Source organism: Megalops cyprinoides, chromosome 23, assembly GCF_013368585.1.
Source record: "Megalops cyprinoides isolate fMegCyp1 chromosome 23, fMegCyp1.pri, whole genome shotgun sequence".
Classification (NCBI taxonomy): domain Eukaryota; kingdom Metazoa; phylum Chordata; class Actinopteri; order Elopiformes; family Megalopidae; genus Megalops; species Megalops cyprinoides.
Genome location: NC_050605.1, coordinates 6,985,640 through 7,008,099, shown reverse-complemented (window position 1 = coordinate 7,008,099; position 22,460 = coordinate 6,985,640). Strand labels below are relative to the sequence as shown.

At 42.2% G+C, this 22,460-nt stretch overlaps 1 protein-coding gene across 1 annotated transcript; it reads right to left on the bottom strand.

The window, feature by feature from the left end:
* Positions 1 to 5,720: 5,720 nt before the first annotated feature.
* Positions 5,721 to 19,935, bottom strand: gys2 (glycogen synthase 2). The gene is made up of 16 exons (XM_036518256.1): positions 19,518 to 19,935; positions 17,004 to 17,185; positions 15,843 to 16,034; positions 15,476 to 15,661; positions 14,880 to 15,024; positions 14,384 to 14,501; positions 13,477 to 13,597; positions 13,092 to 13,198; positions 12,869 to 12,928; positions 12,463 to 12,541; positions 11,021 to 11,134; positions 10,541 to 10,667; positions 9,938 to 10,033; positions 9,131 to 9,294; positions 8,858 to 8,938; positions 5,721 to 6,847 (listed from the first exon to the last, which is right to left on the bottom strand). Exons 1-16 carry the CDS (start codon positions 19,636 to 19,638, stop codon positions 6,638 to 6,640), a joined length of 2,103 nt encoding a protein of 700 aa, XP_036374149.1. The 5' UTR covers positions 19,639 to 19,935; the 3' UTR covers positions 5,721 to 6,637.
* Between the last annotated feature and the right edge of the window lie 2,525 nt (positions 19,936 to 22,460).

Genomic DNA, 22,460 nt, shown 5'->3' with positions numbered 1-22,460 from the left:
GTAAAGTAGCATGAAAAGCTGCATCAACAGCACACCACTAACCACACATGAAACAATAGTGCTAACATAGTGTCCATGCCATTAGTCCCTCCTATCTCGAATTTGCTCAGGGCAAGTGTTCAGGTATCTGTATGAAGGACCTTGCCCAAATGAGTCCCGTTGTCTCCCATAAACTAACTCCCCATTTGTATTGACCGGTCAGGTTCCGTCAACCCTTGGCATCAGGACAATGTGATTGAAGCAATAAGGCCTTTAGGGCACTCTCACATGCGGCAGGCGATTGGTTGGTCTGTCGCTTTCTGATGAATCACCTACGCATTGCGAGGTGTGAGAAATTAATGCGGTTTAATTTCAGTTCACTTGGTGCCCCAGAGATTCATGACGTTGTTTCGACGGCGAGATTGACATTTCACAACATCCCGACGCACCACTCAGGTTCACGTCATTCCCGCGTGACAGTTTACTTTCTCGCTGATGTGATCAGCTCGCTAAGAACAGATTGGTTGCTTTGTGGCAAAAGGGAGGGATGCCAAAACCTCCAGAAACAATGGAAATACAACCAAGATCGTGCTTTGTGCATGTCCTGCAACATGCACCAACAAATCCGTTCAGTTCCTTCATGTTTCATATCCATATACTGAGTGCAAACATGAATACTGATATATGTGAAGAGGTTTTGGTCTATAGCTGTTTTATCACCTCTGTGAGATAGCATGGATCACAGGCTGAGCTACACTACAAAGTTCAGGAAACACAATGCAAAAGGTGTAGCTGCAACAAGCCAACAAATCATACAAACAAACAGCTGTTTTCACTTTGAAACATAAGCATATATTTTCACAGTAAGTGCAACCTTATGTAAGGTTGTGTTACTTGGGAATAATCCAATAATCCAATAAACCTCCAGATATTTGATGTCCCACAACAAATGTCCTAATCCAAAAAGACCAAATAAAGCAAAACAGTAAAAGAGCACCCCCCCCCCCCCCCAAAAAAAAAACACCAATGTATAAGCAAACAAAGACCTCACCTGCTTTGAAGATACAGTAGCAAGATCTTCAGAGTATTGAGTTTTCACATCTTTTACAGGTAATGCTGCCACCAAAAGTACTCCAGTGTAGAGTAATCCAATGAAACTGAAGCCTTTGGAAAAATGGGGTTTGCATTTTTCTCACCAAACACTCAACTACATCTAAGACATGTCCTCTCATCCTGTTTCTTCCTGTTTCCTGTTCCCTTCTTATATCCTATAACACTACGCCCTCTAAAAGGGGAAACAGGTAAAAGTCTCATAGGGGGTTTATTAACCTGTTTGAACCATGACATGTTAAATATGGTAAACATTTCTGATTTATATAAAAATATATAACTTATGACACTGTGAATAGTTTAATGTAGCAAGGGTTTATGACTTGATAAATGTATTGTGCCCATTAAATCTGTTAATGTGTAGTTTTAACCCAATATTTTAAACTGGGCTGCATCACAAGAGCAATGAGGTATACAGAAGGACAGAGCACAAAACCTCAACCCTTTCGTGTGTGTTCATCTCATCCTTTACAAGTGCATGAACACGATGGGTGGGTGGAGACTGGGCGTAGTTTACTCGGAGTGGGCATACCTTGCACATTATTCACATCATGATTGGGTAATTCAAGAATGGAAGGACCACCGGAGTCCTTTTCAGGATGGAGATTCGCAGATGGGGGAAGTCAGAAAAGGTGTCATTGGGTCGCAGAAGCCAGTAATTAAGCTGAACAGGAGCTTCATTCAGCTAATGTAAATTATTTCCGTAAAGACTGAAACAAACATCCTGATGAAAGATGGGCTATTGCATACCAAAAGCAACATGGCAGGGTTAGCGCCATACTCAGGGAGAGGAGGTATAGAGTTGATGAAATCATGGTGCTGAAGACCGAGCTCCCCCTGCCAAGGGTTTGACTTGCAATTGGGCTGAGCAGTGGAGATCCCAGGGTGAGAGAGGCAGGAGTATGTGGGTTCTCTGCAGCCAGATCTCTTACCCAGAATAAGAATGTACTTACAGTTCCCAATGTGCTAGGCAAGCATTCACTGTCCGAAGCAGCACAGCTTCTACCCCTGTTTCTCTCCTTCCAAAATCAACCTCCCAATCACATCGCCCAACAAAATGCCAGAATGTGATAAAATATTTGTTGCTACCTAATCAATAATAGAAGTGAATGAACTTTAAACGAGGGCAGCAGGGTAGCCGTTTAAAACTACCGGAATGAAAATATAAAGCCTTTAAAATAAATCCGATTAAACGGATGCTGCTTTTTTCCAATTAGCGATGGCCTTTCAAACCCGCTGGAGGGCCTCTTCACAGCGCGAGCTCTCACACCTCGCGCTTACAGGAAGTGTCACTCTGCAGAGACTACCCGATCAAACACCCGAGCTTTCATTGACAGGCTGTCAGCAATTCCTTCATTCATAAAAATGACCGTTCATTAAAAAAATGCTGCGCTCCAGCGCACACAGAGTAAACATATTAATAATGTCCAGCACAACGTTTTTTTTTTTGAGGTGTAAAAAATTAAAGACCTGGACGAGCATTATTATTGACAGAATATTGGTAGTTACCTATCATGTCCTTAAATCAGAACCATTGGAAACTGCCGTTTATTAAAAAAAATGCGGTTACTTTTTGATGCGGTTTTCGCTCACGGTTTTCATCATTGCTTGTTGTTTGAGTCATTAAGAAATCTCTGTAAGCGGTCAAAATTATTGCGTGGGTACAAAGTGTGGAGGAGGAAAAGAGTGAGTGTTTGAGTTACAACGACCCAGGGAGATATTTCTAAAAGTTACGCCGAGACAAAAAAAAAAAAAAAAAAACATGGTATTCAAGTGGCTCGTGTCCATAGGCTTTGAGTAACAGCCTTGCTCAATCACCGTCTGACCGATCGACACTGCCAATTCCCATAGTAGAAGAGCATCTCAAGTCTCATTCACAAGATCTGACAGGAGTTCCCGTCGCACACCCCCACCCTTCTCGTTTGTTTATAAAGCGCGGGGAAGACTGAATAAAAACCACACGCCCTTACGCGCTGCTGCACTGAAAACAGACGGACCCGCTTGGAGAGGATACTCATAAGAATGAAAGTAAGACTCGTTGACTTATTTTTGTTATGCATCTGTCTTAAGGCAATGGTCATGCACGAGATCTGTGTATTTATCATCTTACATTAAATTTTAATTGACTTAATGGTAGCTGTTTATTATAGTAAAAGAAGTAGCCTGGAAGAAGCGCCTGTGCGACCATCTCTCCCGCAATCACATGCAAATTGAAGGTGTTCTCAATAGTTTCCATCATAATTTAAGAATTAAGTAACGTTTCACTGTCAGCAATAGACACATCATTTACATGAAGTTATGTGGAAATAATTCTGGGTGACGGAAAGATGACAGTTCTCCAAATTGCGCTTTTACGCATGGCAATGCGTAGGGCACATTCCTTCTTGTTGTTAGGGAATATAAACAAATACATGTGTGAAATAAATAAATACATAACTGCTCTGAGCTGTATGTGATTTCTGTGTTTTATATTCGAACACTGTCCCTTGTTGTATTCCCTTGCAGGGTTTAAGGACTCTTACGGCTTACGCGCTCGCGCTATTATTTATGGCAACGTTCGTTTCGAATGCCTGGAGTGCGCCAAAGGTAACGTAATGGTATTCTGTTTTGTCTCCACATGAAACTGTGTCACAGTTTCAGGGGGGCTTTGACGTTGTCCTAACTGCCACTCTTTCCGAATAAAGGATAGCTTTCAACGGAGAAACTGGACACCTCAGGCGATGCTATACTTGAAAGGTGCACGTAAGTATCACAGCCATGTGTTCTTTTTCTGTTAATTTCAAACTTCCCCGGGTAGGAACTCCAACGTCACCTTTATGAACCTTATCTAATATTTCTGGTAAAGCCATTCATTCTGAATGATTTTGCATTTTTAAAAAAAAAGATAAAAATGTGTCTTGTATAAAAATCCTGCAGTGGTGTGCAATCAGTGTAAATTTATTTTGTCACCATGATACTTACTGAGTTATTTAACTGTAAATTTTTTTGTTTAAGATTTCAGTTTTAGTCCTATTACACATCTTAGTTGCAGTGTATCAATCTTCTCATTCTGTTGTAGAAGGACGTCGGTTTATTTCAGAAGACAGAAAAGAAGGGGATATGTATGACACACTACATTTAGGTAAAATGTTTCTGTTAATTTTTCCTATATTATATGTCAAACATTGTTATATCTTTTGAGTCTTGTGTTTTTGTGGCGTGGTTTCTTTAACAGCACTGCCTTAAGTAAAATTTGTTTGACGTAGTTCATTGTAAGCCAAACCAATGTGGCTGAAGAGGTGAGAAGGAGGAGCATTTTTAGTGAGTCTTATGGGGCTTTAGATTTTAATCTTTACTGAGTTTCTTGTAGGTGACCACAGGATATGTTGCATATGAGTCTCTGTCTTCTAATCTAATTGGACTGCGGAAGGGTTCTGCTCAATGCTTCCACCTTTTAGGATATTTTTTTTTCTTTACCACTTTTTCCTTAGGGTTTTCCGTAAAGGTGTTTTGTGACAAGTGTCAGTGGTAAAAACCCTGATGCACAAAAAATTGAACTGAGAAACTGTGTTTTCAGAGACACGCGGTCAGAACACAGAGCAGCATAGAGTGTCCCAGGCAGCTGCAGTACTCTTGGACTTTCTTCAGCAGACCAGAGGCGAAGGTGAGGCACCTCCCCACTCAGAACCCAACAGGGCCTTCAGCCCTCCTTCATGCTCATTTCAATACTAACGTAACATTCAGCCATTTTAATTGTCCCTCCATGGCTATTACACTATTGGGATTATCCCTCTCTCCCATCCCAGATCCATTGCTACACCTATACCCATTTACCAAGATGCAAACATTGAAGTAATATTTCAATGTATTTCAGGGAATCTGGTAGAACTCCACACCTTTATTCATACACATTCAATTTGGCCCATTTAATATGCCTTCATCTGGAGTGAAGCTGTGCATCACTCTAATAGAAAGGAGCCGTATGGCTCCCTGTACATGGGAAGATGTTTCATATACCTGAATGTGAAGATACCTGATAACACAACTCTGCCTCGCATCTGATTGTCCACTCATTCATTTGCCATAATAACATTTAGTACATTTGATCAGTGTCATACATCTTACAACATGTTCTCTTTTTTCATCACAGCTGACGAAAGTCCTGAACAGGTGTACTTGCGAGATCTGCCGGCATGGAAACGGGAATACTTCTAATAGTGGATCGACTTGATTTATCATTGTAATATTTCAATAATGTCTTTCATTTCTGTTGAATTCTGTAGTGTAGAAGAGACTGGCTTCTGTTATGTAGCATTGACCTAATGTTTTGAATGTACTATTAAAACAAGTTTGCATTCAATACAACACACTTTATTGAAAAATGGTTATCCAGAGTTATTCAGCCGGGGTTGGGATTCCGACAGGCAATTGCCACAGTCTGGTGCAGACATGTCTGAGTACTCCAGGAAACTGTGGAGTATCCTAGCCATTCAATGTGGCTGACAAGAGCTTTCGGTAAATTATTGGGGCACAATTCAGTCACACAATACCTGAGTCTGGGATTCGTCTGCCTCTTGAATGTAATGCACAAAAGCCCTGCCGAGAGAATTCGGTCCACATGCTCGCTTACCAGCATGATGTTTTCTTCAGAATTTTTTTTATTTTTTGTCTCCAGAACGCTATTCTTGAATTAGGAGAGTATCGACACATTATATCACATGGCAATGTATACTCATTCCAGGGCAAAAATTACAAAATTATAGTCACTTTCAGTCCTCAGGATGCTGTAGTACAACTGGTTAATGTAACATGCAGACACTCTGGTTCAAGCCCTGAGATGGACAAGATGCAGCAGACTCTGTAACTGTCTGAGTTTCCCAACCCTGGACTAAATATAACATGCTTGACATCAACATAATAAATGATTGTGTTGTTAAACAAAGACTGGCTCAAGACCTAATATCTTTCCCAAAGGGTTAATAGTATTTGTGAGATGGGCTGGTGGGGCTACATCAACAAGTGCTGATTTTCCCATTGCTGGAATTACTATTGCTTTCCGTAAGCAGGCTTAAACTGGCTTGATTTACCAGTTACCAGCACACTTCACAATGCCCCTGTGAATTTCTGTGCCACTGTAAAGATGGTTCCCTTACTGTACACAAGGGTATAGGTGTGTCTCTGGTGGGGGTAAAGACTGGTATTAAATCCTGTCACAGACCTTTGCATTTCCTTCTTTCTTCAGAGAAACTCTTGAACAGATCTTTTGGAAATGTTTTCTGTGCGACAAAGGCAGTGACAGGACGTGACCAACAAAGGATCTGTCTTAATATAATATGCAAATGTCACGGTTTCCTACATAGCACTGGGTAAAAGTGGGAAAAGAAGGAAACACAGCATGCAGAATGAGCTGGAAGGATGTGGGCGGGGCCAGAGACAAATAGAGTCTGAAGGAAGGCTGTGGGCGGGGCTACGGAGAGTGGTGGTATACAGTGAGGAGGGACGTGGGCTTGGGGTTTGGAAGTTAGAGGAAGCTCTGTTTAAAGCTGGCAGTTTCCAGCAGGGGGCTCCTTCAGTTGCTAAACTCCCCTGGGTGCTTCTTCTTGCCCGCTGGCACTGCCCCCAGGGAGAAGGGTGCCCGTATGTTCTGCCTGTCCCGCTCGGCCTCCTCGTCATCATCGTAGGGCTCCTCTTCCTCATCGCTGTGGTGTGGGGTGGAGTGCAGCGAGGCAGATGGGGAGGGGGGCACTGAGGAAGGGCGAGGGTAGCGGAAACCTTCCGTCTGTGGGTAGAGAGGGCAATTTTTTTCTAATCAGACAGATCTGATTAGACACATTTGCTTAGCAGACACTCTTGCACAAAGCAACCTCCATGGTTTACAAATTATCTATTTATACAGCCGGATATTTTACTGAAGACATCTGGGTTCAGTACCTTTCCCAAGGGTACAACAAAAGAGCTGAACCAGCAGCCTTTGGGTTACAAGCCATGATTCTTACCACCACGCCACACTGCTGCCCATAACTGAAAATTATGCAGTAAACACGCTTTTTAGACCCCTGCATTCATCAGTGATTAAAGGTGAACTGGAGTGTACCGTGTGTGTCTGAGAGTCCTGAATGATGTTATTTTTGGTGATAAACAAGTTTCCAAGGTTTGCCAATGATTCCTTCTCACTCATTTTTATCCATTATTAAAAATACTAATATATGATATTTGTTTTTTCCCTTTCCTGGTCAATTAATAAATTAATCAGCCTGGTTAATTGATTTACACAGCTCAAAATTACATCTGAAGCCTGCAGTGGTAAAAAGGCCACAATGACATGAACAAAAAAATCTAGGTAAGGACGAGAAAGGCTTGTTAAACACAGCAAAGCATCAGGTTTGTTCATCAGGATATAAAGAGATCAATGATTGGAAGCAATATAAATCCAAAGGTTTTAAGGTTTTGAAAATAAAACTTTATTATCCAATCCCAAATGAGTATGCTGTGCAAAAGAGGGCTGATGTGGTGGCTCAGCATGAATGCGTTTCACATGAAACAATTTAACACAGCTGGCCTTCAGTTAACTATGTTTGACTTCTTTGGTAAAAATCAAAATGATCTACTGTACTCCAATGTCCTGTGCTGTGATTAACATTGTTTCATGTGATGCGTGTAAAGGTAAAGCTATTTGCTAATTTATGACCCTTTCTGATACTGACATACTTGTGTATTGTGAAAAACAATTACAGTTTCTGGAAAATTACTAGTCCAAAGATATATTACATGCCTTTCCCTCTTTCTCTACCATTGGCTAGCTGGCTGTCAGTGTGTGTGTTTGTGTGTATGTGTGTGTGCATATTAGTGCACATATTTGTGTGTGTGTGTGTGTGTGTCTTTGTCTGTGTATGTACGCATGTGAGTAAATGTGAGCATGCACACGCGTGTACGTGTGCGTGAGTATACATGTACGTAAGCAAGGCGAGAAGTCTGAGTCAAAACAACGCCTTGCCGTTATTCAGCGAAATGTTAATCTGTCAATTAGAGCTGAGAAAAGGGGTCAAACTTGACAGGGTTTCAGCTGACCCTGAGGGGCTATGTCAATCAAAGAGCAAGACAGGAAAGGCTTTGACTTCACCCCTATTAAATCTCGCTCCATGCAGGAACAAAGACTACAGCAGGGAGAGGGTTATTTTCTGCAAGATCAAATATTAATATGTGCACTTTTTTACCCATTTTTAATTTATAGTCTGACATGCTATGAACTCCCACTGAGTTTCCCCTTTATAACATGGTATGTGACATGGCTGCACACTGAAGGTGTGACAACCAATCCATATTGCTGCACTGACCACTGCTCCGCATTGCTCCTCTGACATTTTAGACTATCCTGATGCCATGACTACCCCTCAGTTAAACCCTGCTTTACAGAATACTTAACTGCTGCTCTGCAGAATATTAATCCTTTGTGAACCAGTAAACTATTTTCTGTAGAGTATTAAATCCTTCTCATATCCCTTTCTGACATACCACATACCATCTCAGTGTAATTGAGAAAGGGCCTATAACCTCTCCTCTGCTTTGACGGCCCTAATTAATGTGCAAATGTATATTACATTGCATTCACTTATATTTGTAAGGAATGAATGAATGCAATGAAATGAATGTAATGTAAATGTATGTACACACAATCACTATGTAAGAGTCCACACGCCACTGTTCCTTCAGTGTTCACTGTTTTTAGGGGGCTTTTGCCTTTTGACAAGGCTCATCTCTGGTTCTGTAGCCACGCTGCAGTCAGACTCACCTGTGGAGGTGCGGTCGGGTCCATCTTGAACTTGTCTGGGAACGCTCTGCTCAGCGCCAGGTGTCGGGCATGCATGTAGAACTGCAACGTGACCAAACAGCAGGTCAGCACTGAAAGTCGGCATTCAAGCCTGGTTCCCATTCGCAAATAGAAGAGATATAGCAGTAAAACACACAGGAGCATTTTCACATTAGGGGTTTGTGGAGACGGCCATTAGTGATAACAGGCGAAACACACAGATCACATGCGGGCCAAAATACAACACAAACTCACCCGGCCCAGATACCTCCAGTCCAGCAGGTCAGACAGTCTCTCGGTTCGGTTCCGCTGGATGATGCGCTGCCGGCGGGACTGCTGGCAGAACCCGAACATGAACTGGGTCAGCTGGTTACAGGACTCATCGGCTGAGCGGAACCTACGGTCCACTATATAGATCCCTGGGAGAGGAAGGACAGAACCATTAATGGGCTGATCGAGCAGAATGATTGTAACTAAGACTGTGAAGCTCTACTATGAAAAGCGTAGTATCACAATGTGTGTTGGATTCTGTGATCTAGCAGCTGTGACGTATGGTAGGGTGTGCACTTGGATGTGCTTCCCTTTGTTTCCGCTTATGCTGTCTAGTTAGGTTAGCACAAGTTAACTTGTGGTAGGGCTTGAATGGTCTTATACTCACACTCGCTGGTCTGGGAGTGTTGTTACCCTGGTCTGACACTGTTGCTCATTCAACTTGAATGAATACACTTCTGTTCTTTTGTGCTGGAAGTCACTCTAGATGAGAGTGTCTGTTAAATGAATGTAAGGTAATGAGAAGAAGGAGCTCTGTATGTAAGGGGAGGGGCTCTGTGATAAGGGGGAGGGGTTATATATAGCGGGAGGAGCTCTGTGAGCAAAGGGATATGTGCTGGGGGGCAGTGCTCTGTGGCAGAGAAAGGAAGGGAGGAGCTATATGCCGAGAGGGAGGGGCTCTGTGATTACAGTGAGGGGGTGGGGGTACAGATGGAAAGGTTTAGTGCAGAGAGGGACGACATCAGTGCAGAAATGAAGGCATTTGCCATAATTTTAAGGGGACTGCCATACCATATGCTGCTGGATCAGAGACATGGTCCTCCATGAAGCAACCGAACCCAGAGAGATTAGTTGTCACACTGGGGATCCCCATCACTGTACACTCACCTGGTGAAAGGAAGAACCTCACACTCACCTGGTCAAGCACATGAACCAATCACAGTGGACAAACATTTAGATACTATTAAGTTTTTCCCTTCAGTTTGCTGGCTTTTAGTTGAGATTTTGTTTGTTTTTTCGTTTACATATAGAGTATTTAATTTTAGGTGAAACACCAATTAAGAAACAGTTGGGAAAAAAGTGGATCATATTTTATCACCTTAGAGAATTCTCAGCAATCATATTACTCTAGATGTGCTCAAAAATGTGAGTGAGCAATTATCAATAACTATACTGTAGGAATGCAAGAGTATATTCACCAACAGGGGCACTATTGACTCTGTGATCATGTGTACATTCAGTGCACATACAGTATGTATGTGTGTAGTAACTATTATGCATGTGTTTATTCACCCAGTGTGTATATTTATAGGATACTTTTGTATGTTCTGGATTTGTATATGTGTTTAGATGTTTATATGTATTCTTATTGCACATGTATATGCATATAGCTACCTGGGGTGTAGCCCCATGGCTCATAGTATGAAGGGAAGACCCCCAGGTGGCAGCCACGCACAAACTCCTCATAATCCATGGGGAGCAAGGGACTAGTGGAGGACAGGAATTCTGGGTGGAACACTATCTGGGGAGCACAAAGAGAGCATGATTTCACCCTGAACACGGGAAGTGAATGAACACAGCCATACACTAAGCACACACTAATGCATAAATAGGCTGACTGAACACAGAGCATGAAGACCAGAGTGAGCAAACACACACACAGAATGAACATAAACAGAACATATGCTGAACACAGCACTGAAAACCACAGCGAATACTAAGGAAGGACGTCAAACTCTGGCCTTCTGACCTGAGTCTCTGCATATTCCACAGAGCCAGCCTGTGCCCGAGTCTCCACAGACATAACATTTCACAGTTCAGTCAATGGAAGTCCCTTGTTCTGTGCTGAGGTCATTGCCCTGCAAGTACGCATACCTTGACCCGGTCAGTACGGGCGTTGAAGAGGCCGATGCGTCGCACATTGGAAAGGATGGGGTCAGTGGTGTCATCCAGCATGTTGTGAGTGGTCACTGGTGGGAGGCTTTGTCTCTATGAGAGAAGAGAGGGTGTGTGAGCAGTGTGTGTGTGTGTGCATCAGCAGTGTGTGTGTGTATGTGTGTGTGTGTGTGAGTGTGAGAGAGAGAGAGAGAGCAGTGTGTTCCTTCACACACATGGGAATAGAACATAAAGACCTTTGGCCTGTTAATATACTCAGTCATCACTAATGGTCTTTCAAAACATGAATAATAAATATTGATCAACAAGAAGTTAATCAATGAATGTTCTTGGTCTCAGTGAGGTGGGACTCCACGCTTCCAGAAGTAGCTGAGGATATTTAGGGGAATCCCTGGGGCTGAACGTTGAGATTTTGAATCCTCACTTAGAACCAAAATCAAGCATCAAACTGCCCTCTACAGACCATGAGATCATAGGTCATCAAACAGAACAGAAAATTGCATTACTCTGCCCACTCTGTGTGGGTGGAGGCAAAAAAAAAAAAAAAAAGTCGGGGTTCCCTGACACAAAGTGACCTGACTATAATTGAAGGAAATCCTTCCTCTCCCGAGGCCATCTGAGATACATGTGTCTGTGAAGCAAAATAGACACGAGCCACTTATAAAGCAGCCAACGACTGACTATAGAGCAAAAAAACACTCATAATGGTCAGATCTATCAAAGCCTACTCATGAATAATCAATAGCGTTCACGGTTCCGTCTCCATAACACTGACGCAGAAATAAATCTCAATGAAATTGTTTTTTTATCGGCATTTGCCTCACAGATCCCCATTAGTTGTCTGACACATACATCATTGGAACATTCTGGAACATTTACAGTCCATTGACCAAGGAACGAGAGCTGTGAGTATATGTGTGTGTGCATGTGTATGTGTGTGCATGTGTGCCTGTGTGTGTGTCTGTGTGTGTGTGCATGTACATGTGTGAAATTGGCCTGGCTGATGTAGCACGTGTTTCAGACCTCTGCAATCATCTTTTCCCTGTTTATGAGGGTTTTATATGGCTCTTCTCCCTGTGAGACCACATATCATAGTGACCTAACTATGACCTCTACTTTAGTGCAGAATACCGCAATCTCTTCTTTCCTCAGTATGTAGGGTAAATTCCCATTCATTCCTGCCTGTGAAAAGTAAATTCAAATGAATTCCTCTGTAGAATAACTTCCTATTAATTCTTACCTGTGTGCCATAAATTCTTATTCATTCCTACCTGTGGTGAGTAAATTCCTATTAATTCCTACCTATAAGAATTAAATTCTCATCAATTCCTACCGTGTGCATTAAATTCTTATTCCGACCTGTGGTGAGTAAATTCCTATTACTTCTGACTCAAACAAAGTAATTTCCTATTAATTCCTACCTGTGTGGAGTAAATGGCCCTCTTCATGATGGTGAAATCATCTTTGTCCAGGATCTTGTTCATGTCAGGGATTTCCCCTCTGAGAAGACAGAAGAAGAGAAGGAAGATCACTGAAAATGTGTTAGTGCTGGCCTTAGGTCATGCTAGGGGAAGTCATTAACACCAGTCTATATTTAACACCCAACCAAACCACCAATATTACTCTGTGCTGTGTAAAAGTGTAATTAACACTTCAGTGCCAGAAAGGTCACATCATTACGCTGACAACTGATGTAGTAGGGACCCTCCCCTCTCCGGGTCAAGCTCAGTGTAGAAGGGGGATGGGTTAGTCGTGATGTCACAAAGTAAATGTCACATGACTCAGTCAGCAGGTCCCTGAAATGCATCATGGGAAGGAAACACTTACTTTAACAATGCGTCGTACAGCCGCTTGCCAAACTTCTCTTTGACAGAATGAGCAGTGTCCCTGTCAGACAGAATATACCAATGAACAAACAGGGTCATAGGGAAAAGATCTATATGTGGGAATAATACGTGTTAGCGTTCACGTAACAGGAGGACAGGGTTAGGATCAGCATTCACGTGAAAGAGGTCACTGTATTTGACTGTAAGTGTGTGGAGTCCATTACCAGAGCTGTTTGCGGATGGCCTGCCCCTTCAGAGTCTCCACATTGAAGTTGTTGGTCTTAGCGGGCATGATGAAGAACACCACCACAGTGACATCACTCCTGTGTACCTGAGACACACAAGTGCACACACACACACACACACACACACACACACACACACACACACACACACACACACACACTCACACACATACACACACACACACAAGTATGTAGCATGTAATTTCTCAATAATTCACGTTTGCAGCTATACCCTTTTGTTAACATCCTAAAGTGACAATATTGTAGAACACAGATGATATAAGGTACTCTGACAGTCCTGTCTATGTCCTGTACTGTGGACTCTAGTACTAATCCCAGCTGCTCACATATATACAAAACGTACCCGGAGCAGGTAATTGAGTCTGGACAGAGACTCAAGAAAAATGTCCGCCCCCTTGTTGGAGAACTCATATCGCCCAGCAATAAAGAAGAAGAGAGTTTTTTCCAAATTGAAGTCAAGATGTCTGTCAAACAGGAAAAGAGAAAACAGAACGGGCTTGAACTCAACTGCTAATCAACTGCATGAGCTCTACATTTCATAGGACAAACAAAATACAACAGGAGGCATAATCTATTAACTTTATCAGGATTGGGGTGTGTACAAAGTGATCATCTTGGGATGAAGGTCAATTTGACGCCCACAGATACCCTCCAGTAGTAGCTGCATTTGTCCTGAACAGTATGAATGAAGTATTTCCTTCAGTATTCAGATCAAGAACACTACAAAGATCACATGTAGATAATTTTGATATAAATTAAGAAGCAGTGAATAAAAATAACAGCAACTTTGACAAAGTTACCAAAATTAGATTGATTTTTGTAACATACTGCTTTTTAAAAGTTTAATTTAATTGATAGAATTGATAAGTAATTATCATGTTAGCCCATATTTACATGTTATGTGCAATTTAAAAGTCAGGCAAAAATCATCCATATTGGTTTCTGATGCTGTTTGGTGTAATGGTTTATGAGGAGCTGAATCTTAAGGGGTTTTTAATGAAATGTTCACAACTACATGAGTCAAATTCAACATGACTGCCCCTTATGTGATCAATTCCACAAAACAATGGAGCACAGAGTAGTATTGTTTCATTGTCCTGTAAGTATATTCGCTCTTTAAATATTGTGAATCGAGTGACTCTGATCTTTTATTAGACAAAAAGCGAAAGTTTACAAATGCCATAATTTCACAGGCCTAACTCAGTAAGGACATTCAACATAGAAACGTGTCCTCCAGAGTTGTATCTCACCCATAAAAGTGTCCCCTGACAAACTCCTGGATTTTGCCTTTGTTTGTGGAGTGCAGGTTCTGGAACTCGTGCACAGCGGAGAACTTCTTCACATTCAGGCCGTTTGGTGTTACCACATCTGCTCAGAGAACAGAGAGCAGTATCTTGTATAATGTTGACTGAGGATTCCCTCAGTTATCACCAGTACAAACACAGACATCTAGAGGGCAGCAAACACACAGTCCCATGGACATTTACAGTATAAAGACATTTAGCAGATTCTCTTATCCTGGGTGACTTATAGATTAGTGAAATCAAGACCATATCCTCAAGTTCAAAGCTAACAAAGACTGGTCACAAGTGAGGCTAGCTGAATGTGAGAAAGTGACTAACTACAGTTATAGAGCTGACAGTAGCAGGTAACAGTTCTGTGTGAGATGGCAACAGTGGAGAAGGACAGGGAACATTTCGGGTGAAACTTTATCGGGTGATGGTGACAGGGGCTGGCGTCTCTCACCCGGCCTTCTGTGCAGTATGTGGTCGGCCTCGACGGCAGTGATCTGGGAGACAGTGGTGAAGACGTGGGAGCAGTGCACTGCCGCTCGCTCCATACAGTACCGATGGTAGATCTGCCTCTCGCCAGCCTCCTTATCAATGTTAAACTGAGAGAAACACAGAAGCACAATTGGACCAATACACAGGCTCAGTTACACTGCAGCATGGATGTTAGGTCATTGCTTTGCCTCTTTATTGATGATCAACTGAGACACAAACATGTGTACTACTAAACATGCGCGCACACACACACACACACACACACACACACACACACACACCCCTAAGTCTAATGATTCACTGATTCATGTTTTAATATAGGGTTCTTAAAGTCTGGTAAAACCTGGATGTAAGGAATAATTAGGGCTTGGATATATGAAGCCACACTTGTTCCCTGAAGACATACTATTTTCTGTACTAAAAGGGCTTTGTTTCTTAGCAGACACGTGTGGTTTGAGCCCTCAGCTTCCTACCTGAGGGAGTGTGCTGCCTAAATTCCTTACTGAGTGAAAGGAAGGGTGCTGGATGTGAGTTTGTTGATGCTGGGGGGGCACCCACCTTGTCCAGGTTGTTGTAGAAATCCAAATTCGCGGCGCACAGGTATCGGCCCAGCAGGGTGGCGTGCGTCGTGAAGATGGTCGCCATGGGGATCTTCCGCGAGCGACACAGTATGAGCCCCGCCCCCGCCTGCCACTCGTGGAAGTGAGCGATGACGTTGGGCTTGTCCTGGAGCTGGTCGGTCAGCTGTAAGACAAGTGCAGCGACAGGGTGTACTGCTCTCAAGATGATATTTCCTGACATTCGTGAAAATCTTACACAGATGGACAGGACAGTTGAAACAAAGCACACAATGGTATTTACAATAAAATGCAGTGCAGGCAAAGCTGCCTCATAAGAACGCCCTTGGCCTAGCCCTGGTCTGTACCTCTTTGAAGAACCAGGCAGTCAGCGATCCAAAGATTAGGGAGTCGTTGGCTTCTCGGTCGTGGTAAGGAAGCCCAATCCCGCAGGTGTCCCAGAATTCCCCCTTCCAGCGATCCAGGTTCCACGCAGCAGTACCAATGTCAAACAATATAACGTAGGGACTGCCCTCTATCAGCCATCGGCCGAAGTGAACCTGCAAAGCTTAGAACTTAGAACTTAGAATACTTAGAACATTCACAAAACACAACAAGCTTACATGCTTTGTAATAACAAAAGTTATAACACAAAACTTTAATGCACACCTGGGACGCATAATTAAAATAAAACAAATGGCAAAAAAAAAATCTGGGAAACACAAACACACCCATCAATACAAACACACCTGTTATGCACAGCTGTGAAACACACTTATAATGCAAACACCTGTCACACTCACCTGCAGAAAACATTTAAAAGTCATACACACGCACTCATCTGTAAAACATACCTTCAAAACGTGCTAATAACATATACCTGTAAAATCAACATGAAACATATACCCGTATCAGACAACTGGGAGACCAAACTTTAAGATTAAACTACTCAAGAGCCCTAAAATCATCAGGATCACATTGCTGATATTGTCACTTACTGAGCATTTGTATGGGCCAGCCTACCTGTGCATACTCGTTTGTTGTTACAGGCATTGCCAGCAGAAGCACTTCTCTGCCCTCTGCTGGCCAATATGCAGAATTGCTTTTCCACATACATCCTGCCTCAGTGCCCTGCTCAGTATCAGCAGTCTCAGTAACATCATTGACACTGTAAGCCCACACTTCAATGAATACTTTTATTAATAAAGAACAGACATTCAGTTTTTAGAGTGGAAAAATATCAGAGGCTCTAAATGTCAGATTCCTGTGTGAACTGAGGCCATTAAACAGGTATTATTATTACTGATAGCTGTATTAGTAGTAGCAGAAGTAGCAGCAGTATTTATTTCCCATGGATGTGGCTGAGATATGAGATATCCTTCATTTGTCCTTCATCCTGTGAGTGTGCTCAGGGGTGACGTACCGGGTCAGAGGCAGTGGGTGCATTCATAGATTATGTATGGAGTCAGAGGCAGTGGGCAGGCTCAGAGGCTGTGTGTGGGGTCAGAGACAGTGGTTGGAGTCAGTACCTGACAGCCGTTGTTGCTCAGGGACTCCATGGCCTTCTTTATGGCTGGGTGTGAGGCCTCACATTGCTCAACCTGCATCTTGAAGTTGTGCTCGTAGTATGGACCCACCATGAAGAAGTTCTCCCCCCATTCATCCACGGTGAGCTTTGCCTTGGTCTGGATCACTGTGTAGATTCCTCCAACTGTGTAATGCAAACATACACATACAAATATTTGTCATACGACATTTTACACATATCTGTGTTCTCACTTTTGTCAATGCGGGGAGTTATTATTGTAATAGAGTATGACTGTGTTTGTGTTTAGGTACGTGTATTTGTGTGTTTGTGTGAGTGTGTGCATATTAGTTCTAGACTGGGCTACATGCCTGTTATCACAATTTTCGTTCTCTTTCTTATGTGACGTTTAGATAGGGTTTATATGCAGTTTGGCACAATATTATGAATACCTTCACTGCAGATGTTCCAATCAATTTCTTCACATTAAACAGAACAACTTATCTGCGCCACAGACAGACCTCCGCATTCAGAACAGCTTACATTTTCACACAATACTCATGGCTGCCACTGAAGATATTCACAAAGGCAATTCTGGCACAATATTGGCACTCCCCAGATTTGAACTTGAAACCTTCTGGTTACAAAAAAACTCATATGTGTTATGTAATATCAGGCACTTGACTCAATAGCTGTAATGGAGAGATATGTTTCATGTCATATCAGCAAGGAAACTCAGTAAGCGCAAGAGTACATGCAATGTAAAATCAGTCATCAGATTCAATTTGTGGGAGTATATGAGAGATGCAACAACAGCAATGAGAACCCCATTAGAGGGAATATGTGTGTGTGTGTGACGGAGTGCCATCACTACGGTTGAGTATGCGCTCTGACTGCCATACCAACGAGCCAGGCTCTTTGGCGTTGTGGTCAAAGTGGCATGGTTGGTACCCCGTAGACCCGGGTTTGAGACCGGGTGGGGTGACTGCTCTCGCCCTTCGCTACAGTGTGATGTAACATCAGTAACAAGACTCAATTAGAGGGAGTATTTATGTGATGTAATACCAGTAATGCACAACCACAGGTGAAAAGGGGGGACACAGTTCATAGCTCCTCTCCCAGTAAACCATCAGCAGCACATGACACTGTAACCACAAAAATGGATTTGCCACAAATTGGGTATTTAACTAGAGATTAATATTTAACTGTTGTGATAAGCATTTCCCTCTTCTAACAGAGTACCTCAGTACTTGCACTGAGGGTAAATATTCCCTCTTCATTCCATTAGTTAAAAGGAGTAGCCAGTCGTGTCAACTGAGGATATCTGCAATGCAGACTGTTCATATGATATGGACATACAATAAATATCTGAGGTAAGTATTTTTGGTTGAATTAACATTACACATTAAACTGTAATTTGTTATATGTGTGGAGTGTCTTTATTTTGTTCCTCTTATGCTTAATATGACAAATTTACCATTGCTTTTTGTTGAACAAAATCAATGAGTAAATAATGGCATAAATTAATCAAATACAATGATTTCACATGAAAAGCGAAGCAGGACAGAATGGGTTAGGGAAAGAATGGTTAAAGAAAATGGAGAATATTTTATGCAAAATCATATATAAAAGTAAACAATAACAAAGAATGAGGTCAGAGTTGACAAAGTGCCTCAGTATACAGAGCTTACAGCAAGAGCAGGAACAGCACTCACACACAACGCTTACACAACTCAGCACTCACACACAGCGTTTATACAAATCACTCGCATATACAGCACTCACGCACAGCACTTATACAACTCACTCACACATACAGCACTCACACACAACACTTACACAACTCAGCACTCACACACAGCGTTTATACAAATCACTCGCATATACATCACTCACACACAGCACTTATACAACTCACTCACACATACAGCACTCACACACAGCGTTTATACAACTCGCTCGAGTATACAGCACTCACACACAGCACTCATACAACTCACTCGCATATACAGCACTCACACACAGCACTAGCACGCACAGTACTTCTATACACTGTGCTAGCACATAAATACTTAAATACAAAGTATTTGTATTTAAATACAGAGAAAACTAATACAGGACTCACATACGTGTTAACAATGCACATAGCATGTACGCATACAGCATGTGCACTCAGCTCTAACACATGTACATTCACACAGCACTTAGCACAATACTCATTATAATGAATACCTCTGCATCACTAATAGTAATACTGACACTATCAATAACACTGGACATAGCGTATCAACATCATTTGAGCGTTACAGCGCCACCCTATAACTCTCCTAATGATACTACCACATAGAATTAACATACGTAGACTACCGTAAATGATCATCATTAACACGAAATAAAGCAGCTTATGTTTTTTACTAATGCTGAACACAGCTGAGTTAGTCAATGTAATCAATAACGTTATCACACACACAGCGTTAACTTTGCGACAGTCGTTAATTGATCCCCAATGGATTCACACCTTTATTGGTTACCTCCCACGCGACCTCGAACAGCAGTAAGTCTTCCACAGGTAGGTTTTCATCCTCCCAAACTGGCAGCCCGCTTAATGACGTCATCGACAGAGACCGGGACAGCGGCATCTTGACTTCAAGATGAAATGCAAGTTGCTCTTTACGAATGAATGAGATTTCAGCAAGAAACTGGCTTTTCGTTGCTGTTCTATTTCAGCAAAAACAAAAGTATAGACTGTTTAGCCCTACCAAAAAATTAGCCTCGAATTCTACCGCTAGCAACTCTTGTGAATCGTGAATGAGTTTCAAAGCAGTCGCCTGCTGTGACAAGATCAGCTCTTGATTTTAAGGGGCCGCGTTCAGAAAGACCGACTTCTTGTCGAGTGGACCGCTGTCACGATTAAATCACTCCGCCTACTTTCACTAAATGCACCTGACTCACGTCTGCAATGGAGAAACCCATCTCACCCCAGCAGGCAGCGATTAAAGTCCACATTTGCAAACCTGGGGATACAAGTTTGCACATGAAGGACACAGTGGAGGGGCAAAGAACTGCTGTGGCTCCAGTCCCATGGATTTCAGAGTATTATAGGTTCTCCAAATATGTCTCTGCCAAACATTTCTTTTTAGATGCATGAGAGTTTCATGGAAATATTCTGAGAATGTGAGATGAACAATTCGCACATTATTAGTATTAGAATTAAATGACGACACCAATATTCAATACTGGACAAAGATAACCATGGTGGCTGTATTTCAGCTTTGTTATATAACGCCATGGGAATACATGCTTAGGAGAAGTCCTTTCACAGTGTCTGGCATTTACAGGTAAGGGCCCAATAGCCAGGGTACGTTTCGTTGCGTTTTGCGGGAAGATTTTGGGAGAAGGAAAACGCAGGCTTGAAGAGAATACATTCTGTTTCAATTGGTAGCTTACTGATCTCTCCTAGAAAGAGGGCCTGCGTTCGACTGGGTCACATCCAAAGTAACCACTGGCTTGTAGCGCATAGTACATTGGTCTTACTATTGGTGTGAAATGGCACGAATAACGAAACGTAAACACAAATCACAAGAGTAACGCATCCCTGCTTCTGATAATGACGCACTACTGCGTGTTTACACGTGTAAAATGTGGGCGGTTTATTTATAAAGGCCGAGGCAGGGACCTAACGTCATTCATGTGTGTGTACCAAAGCTTAACCTCTTATCATGACCCTGTTGTTGACAAAAACTGAATGAAAACTGAGCGCAATCTTTTCAGTGTTGTATTCGTGAGATCAGAGGGAGACGAAAATGCAAATTGTTCCAAATTACTAGAAGGAGCGCACGCAAGTGGAAGTTTTCATAGGAACAATGATCAGCTATCGCCATCTTGTGGATTGCTGTACTCATGACATTTCATTTCATTTCATGTTTTATGAAAATCCCTTGTTAAATACAATGCAACTGTATGACTTACTTGAATTTGAGTGTCACCTCGCGACATACCGCGCTGTGTGGCCTACAGTTCAGTGGTGCAATCAACGTCTTTAACTAAATTAACCAGATTAATTTCTGAGTATCTCTGTGACCCCCTCTTCCTCAGCACTGGTGCTCCTCAAGGATGTGTGCTCTCCCCATTGCCCCACTCACTCTACACCAATGACTGCACTTCTAACAGTGAATCTGTCAAATGTCTTATGGTGATGAGTCCACATATTGGGAGGAAGCAAAAAGTCTGGTGTCATGGTGTGACGCTAACAACCTGGAGCTGAACACACAAAAAACATCATCACAATAATCAAGAAAGCATACCAGCGTATGTACTGCCTGCGACAGCTCAAAAAATACAAGAGCTACTGGTCCAATTCTGTACAGCCCTAACTGAATCAGTGATGACATCCTCCATTTCCGTCTGGTTCGGTTTGGCATCTTCACACTCTAAGCGGAAGCTGCAGGACATTGTGCCATGTACAGAGAAGATCATTGGCCATCAACTCCCCCCCACAGACCTGTACTCGACCAGGATGAGGAAGAGGGTGGGGAAAATTATGGCTGATCCCTCACATCCTGGCCACTCTCTCTTCCAGCGACTACCCTTTAAATGCAGAGTGAGATCCATAAAGACTAGGACTATACATCACCTGAACAGCTTCTTTCCGCAGGCTGTAATCCTTTCAAATAAGGACCTTTCCCATATCCACCCCCTGCACACTTGCCCTTTAATTGTCCATCCCATAGATCCCACAATGAAACTGTAAAACTGTAAACCTATTGCACAAATGTACATAAACAATGACATTGCACAGTTTCTTTAATGGTATTGTATTTTATTAATGTATTGTATTGTGTAGTTCTGTTTACATTTATGTTTTTAATGTTGACACCTGCACCAAGAGAAATTCCTTGTACATTTGTACTGATAATTCTGACATCCACGGTGAGTTCAGCCCAAGGCAGGAATACGAATTATAGGCCTAATAAAATTCTAAATTCTAATTCTTCACTTAACCGACATTTATCACCGTTGAGTGTCATATTACACATATATGAGTCCAAAATGATTCGGAGTCTTTATATATGGTACCTTGTACCACACTGACGCCAGTAAGTGCAACAAGTCGCCAACCAGAATTGGGGGTATGCGAATAAAAATAAATAATCAGGAAATTGTGTAATGTGTAAATAGAGCATAATAAACAGCATCCATATTATGTTCACAACATTCTGACACATGCAGCGTTTCTGTTTTTGCTAATACGAGGAACCTTAAGAGCCTACAGCCTTAATATAATCAATGTTAACCATGTACACCTGATATCCATTCACTGTTTGACTAATAAAATGTAATTACTGGGAACATAAATACATTTCAGCATGCCTTGCAGTCAGAGAACGCTCTTCCATCGAACGGTCAGTATACGTGAAAAGGGTCCAGAAAAATGTCATGGAAGTCTTTCGCACGCCATGTA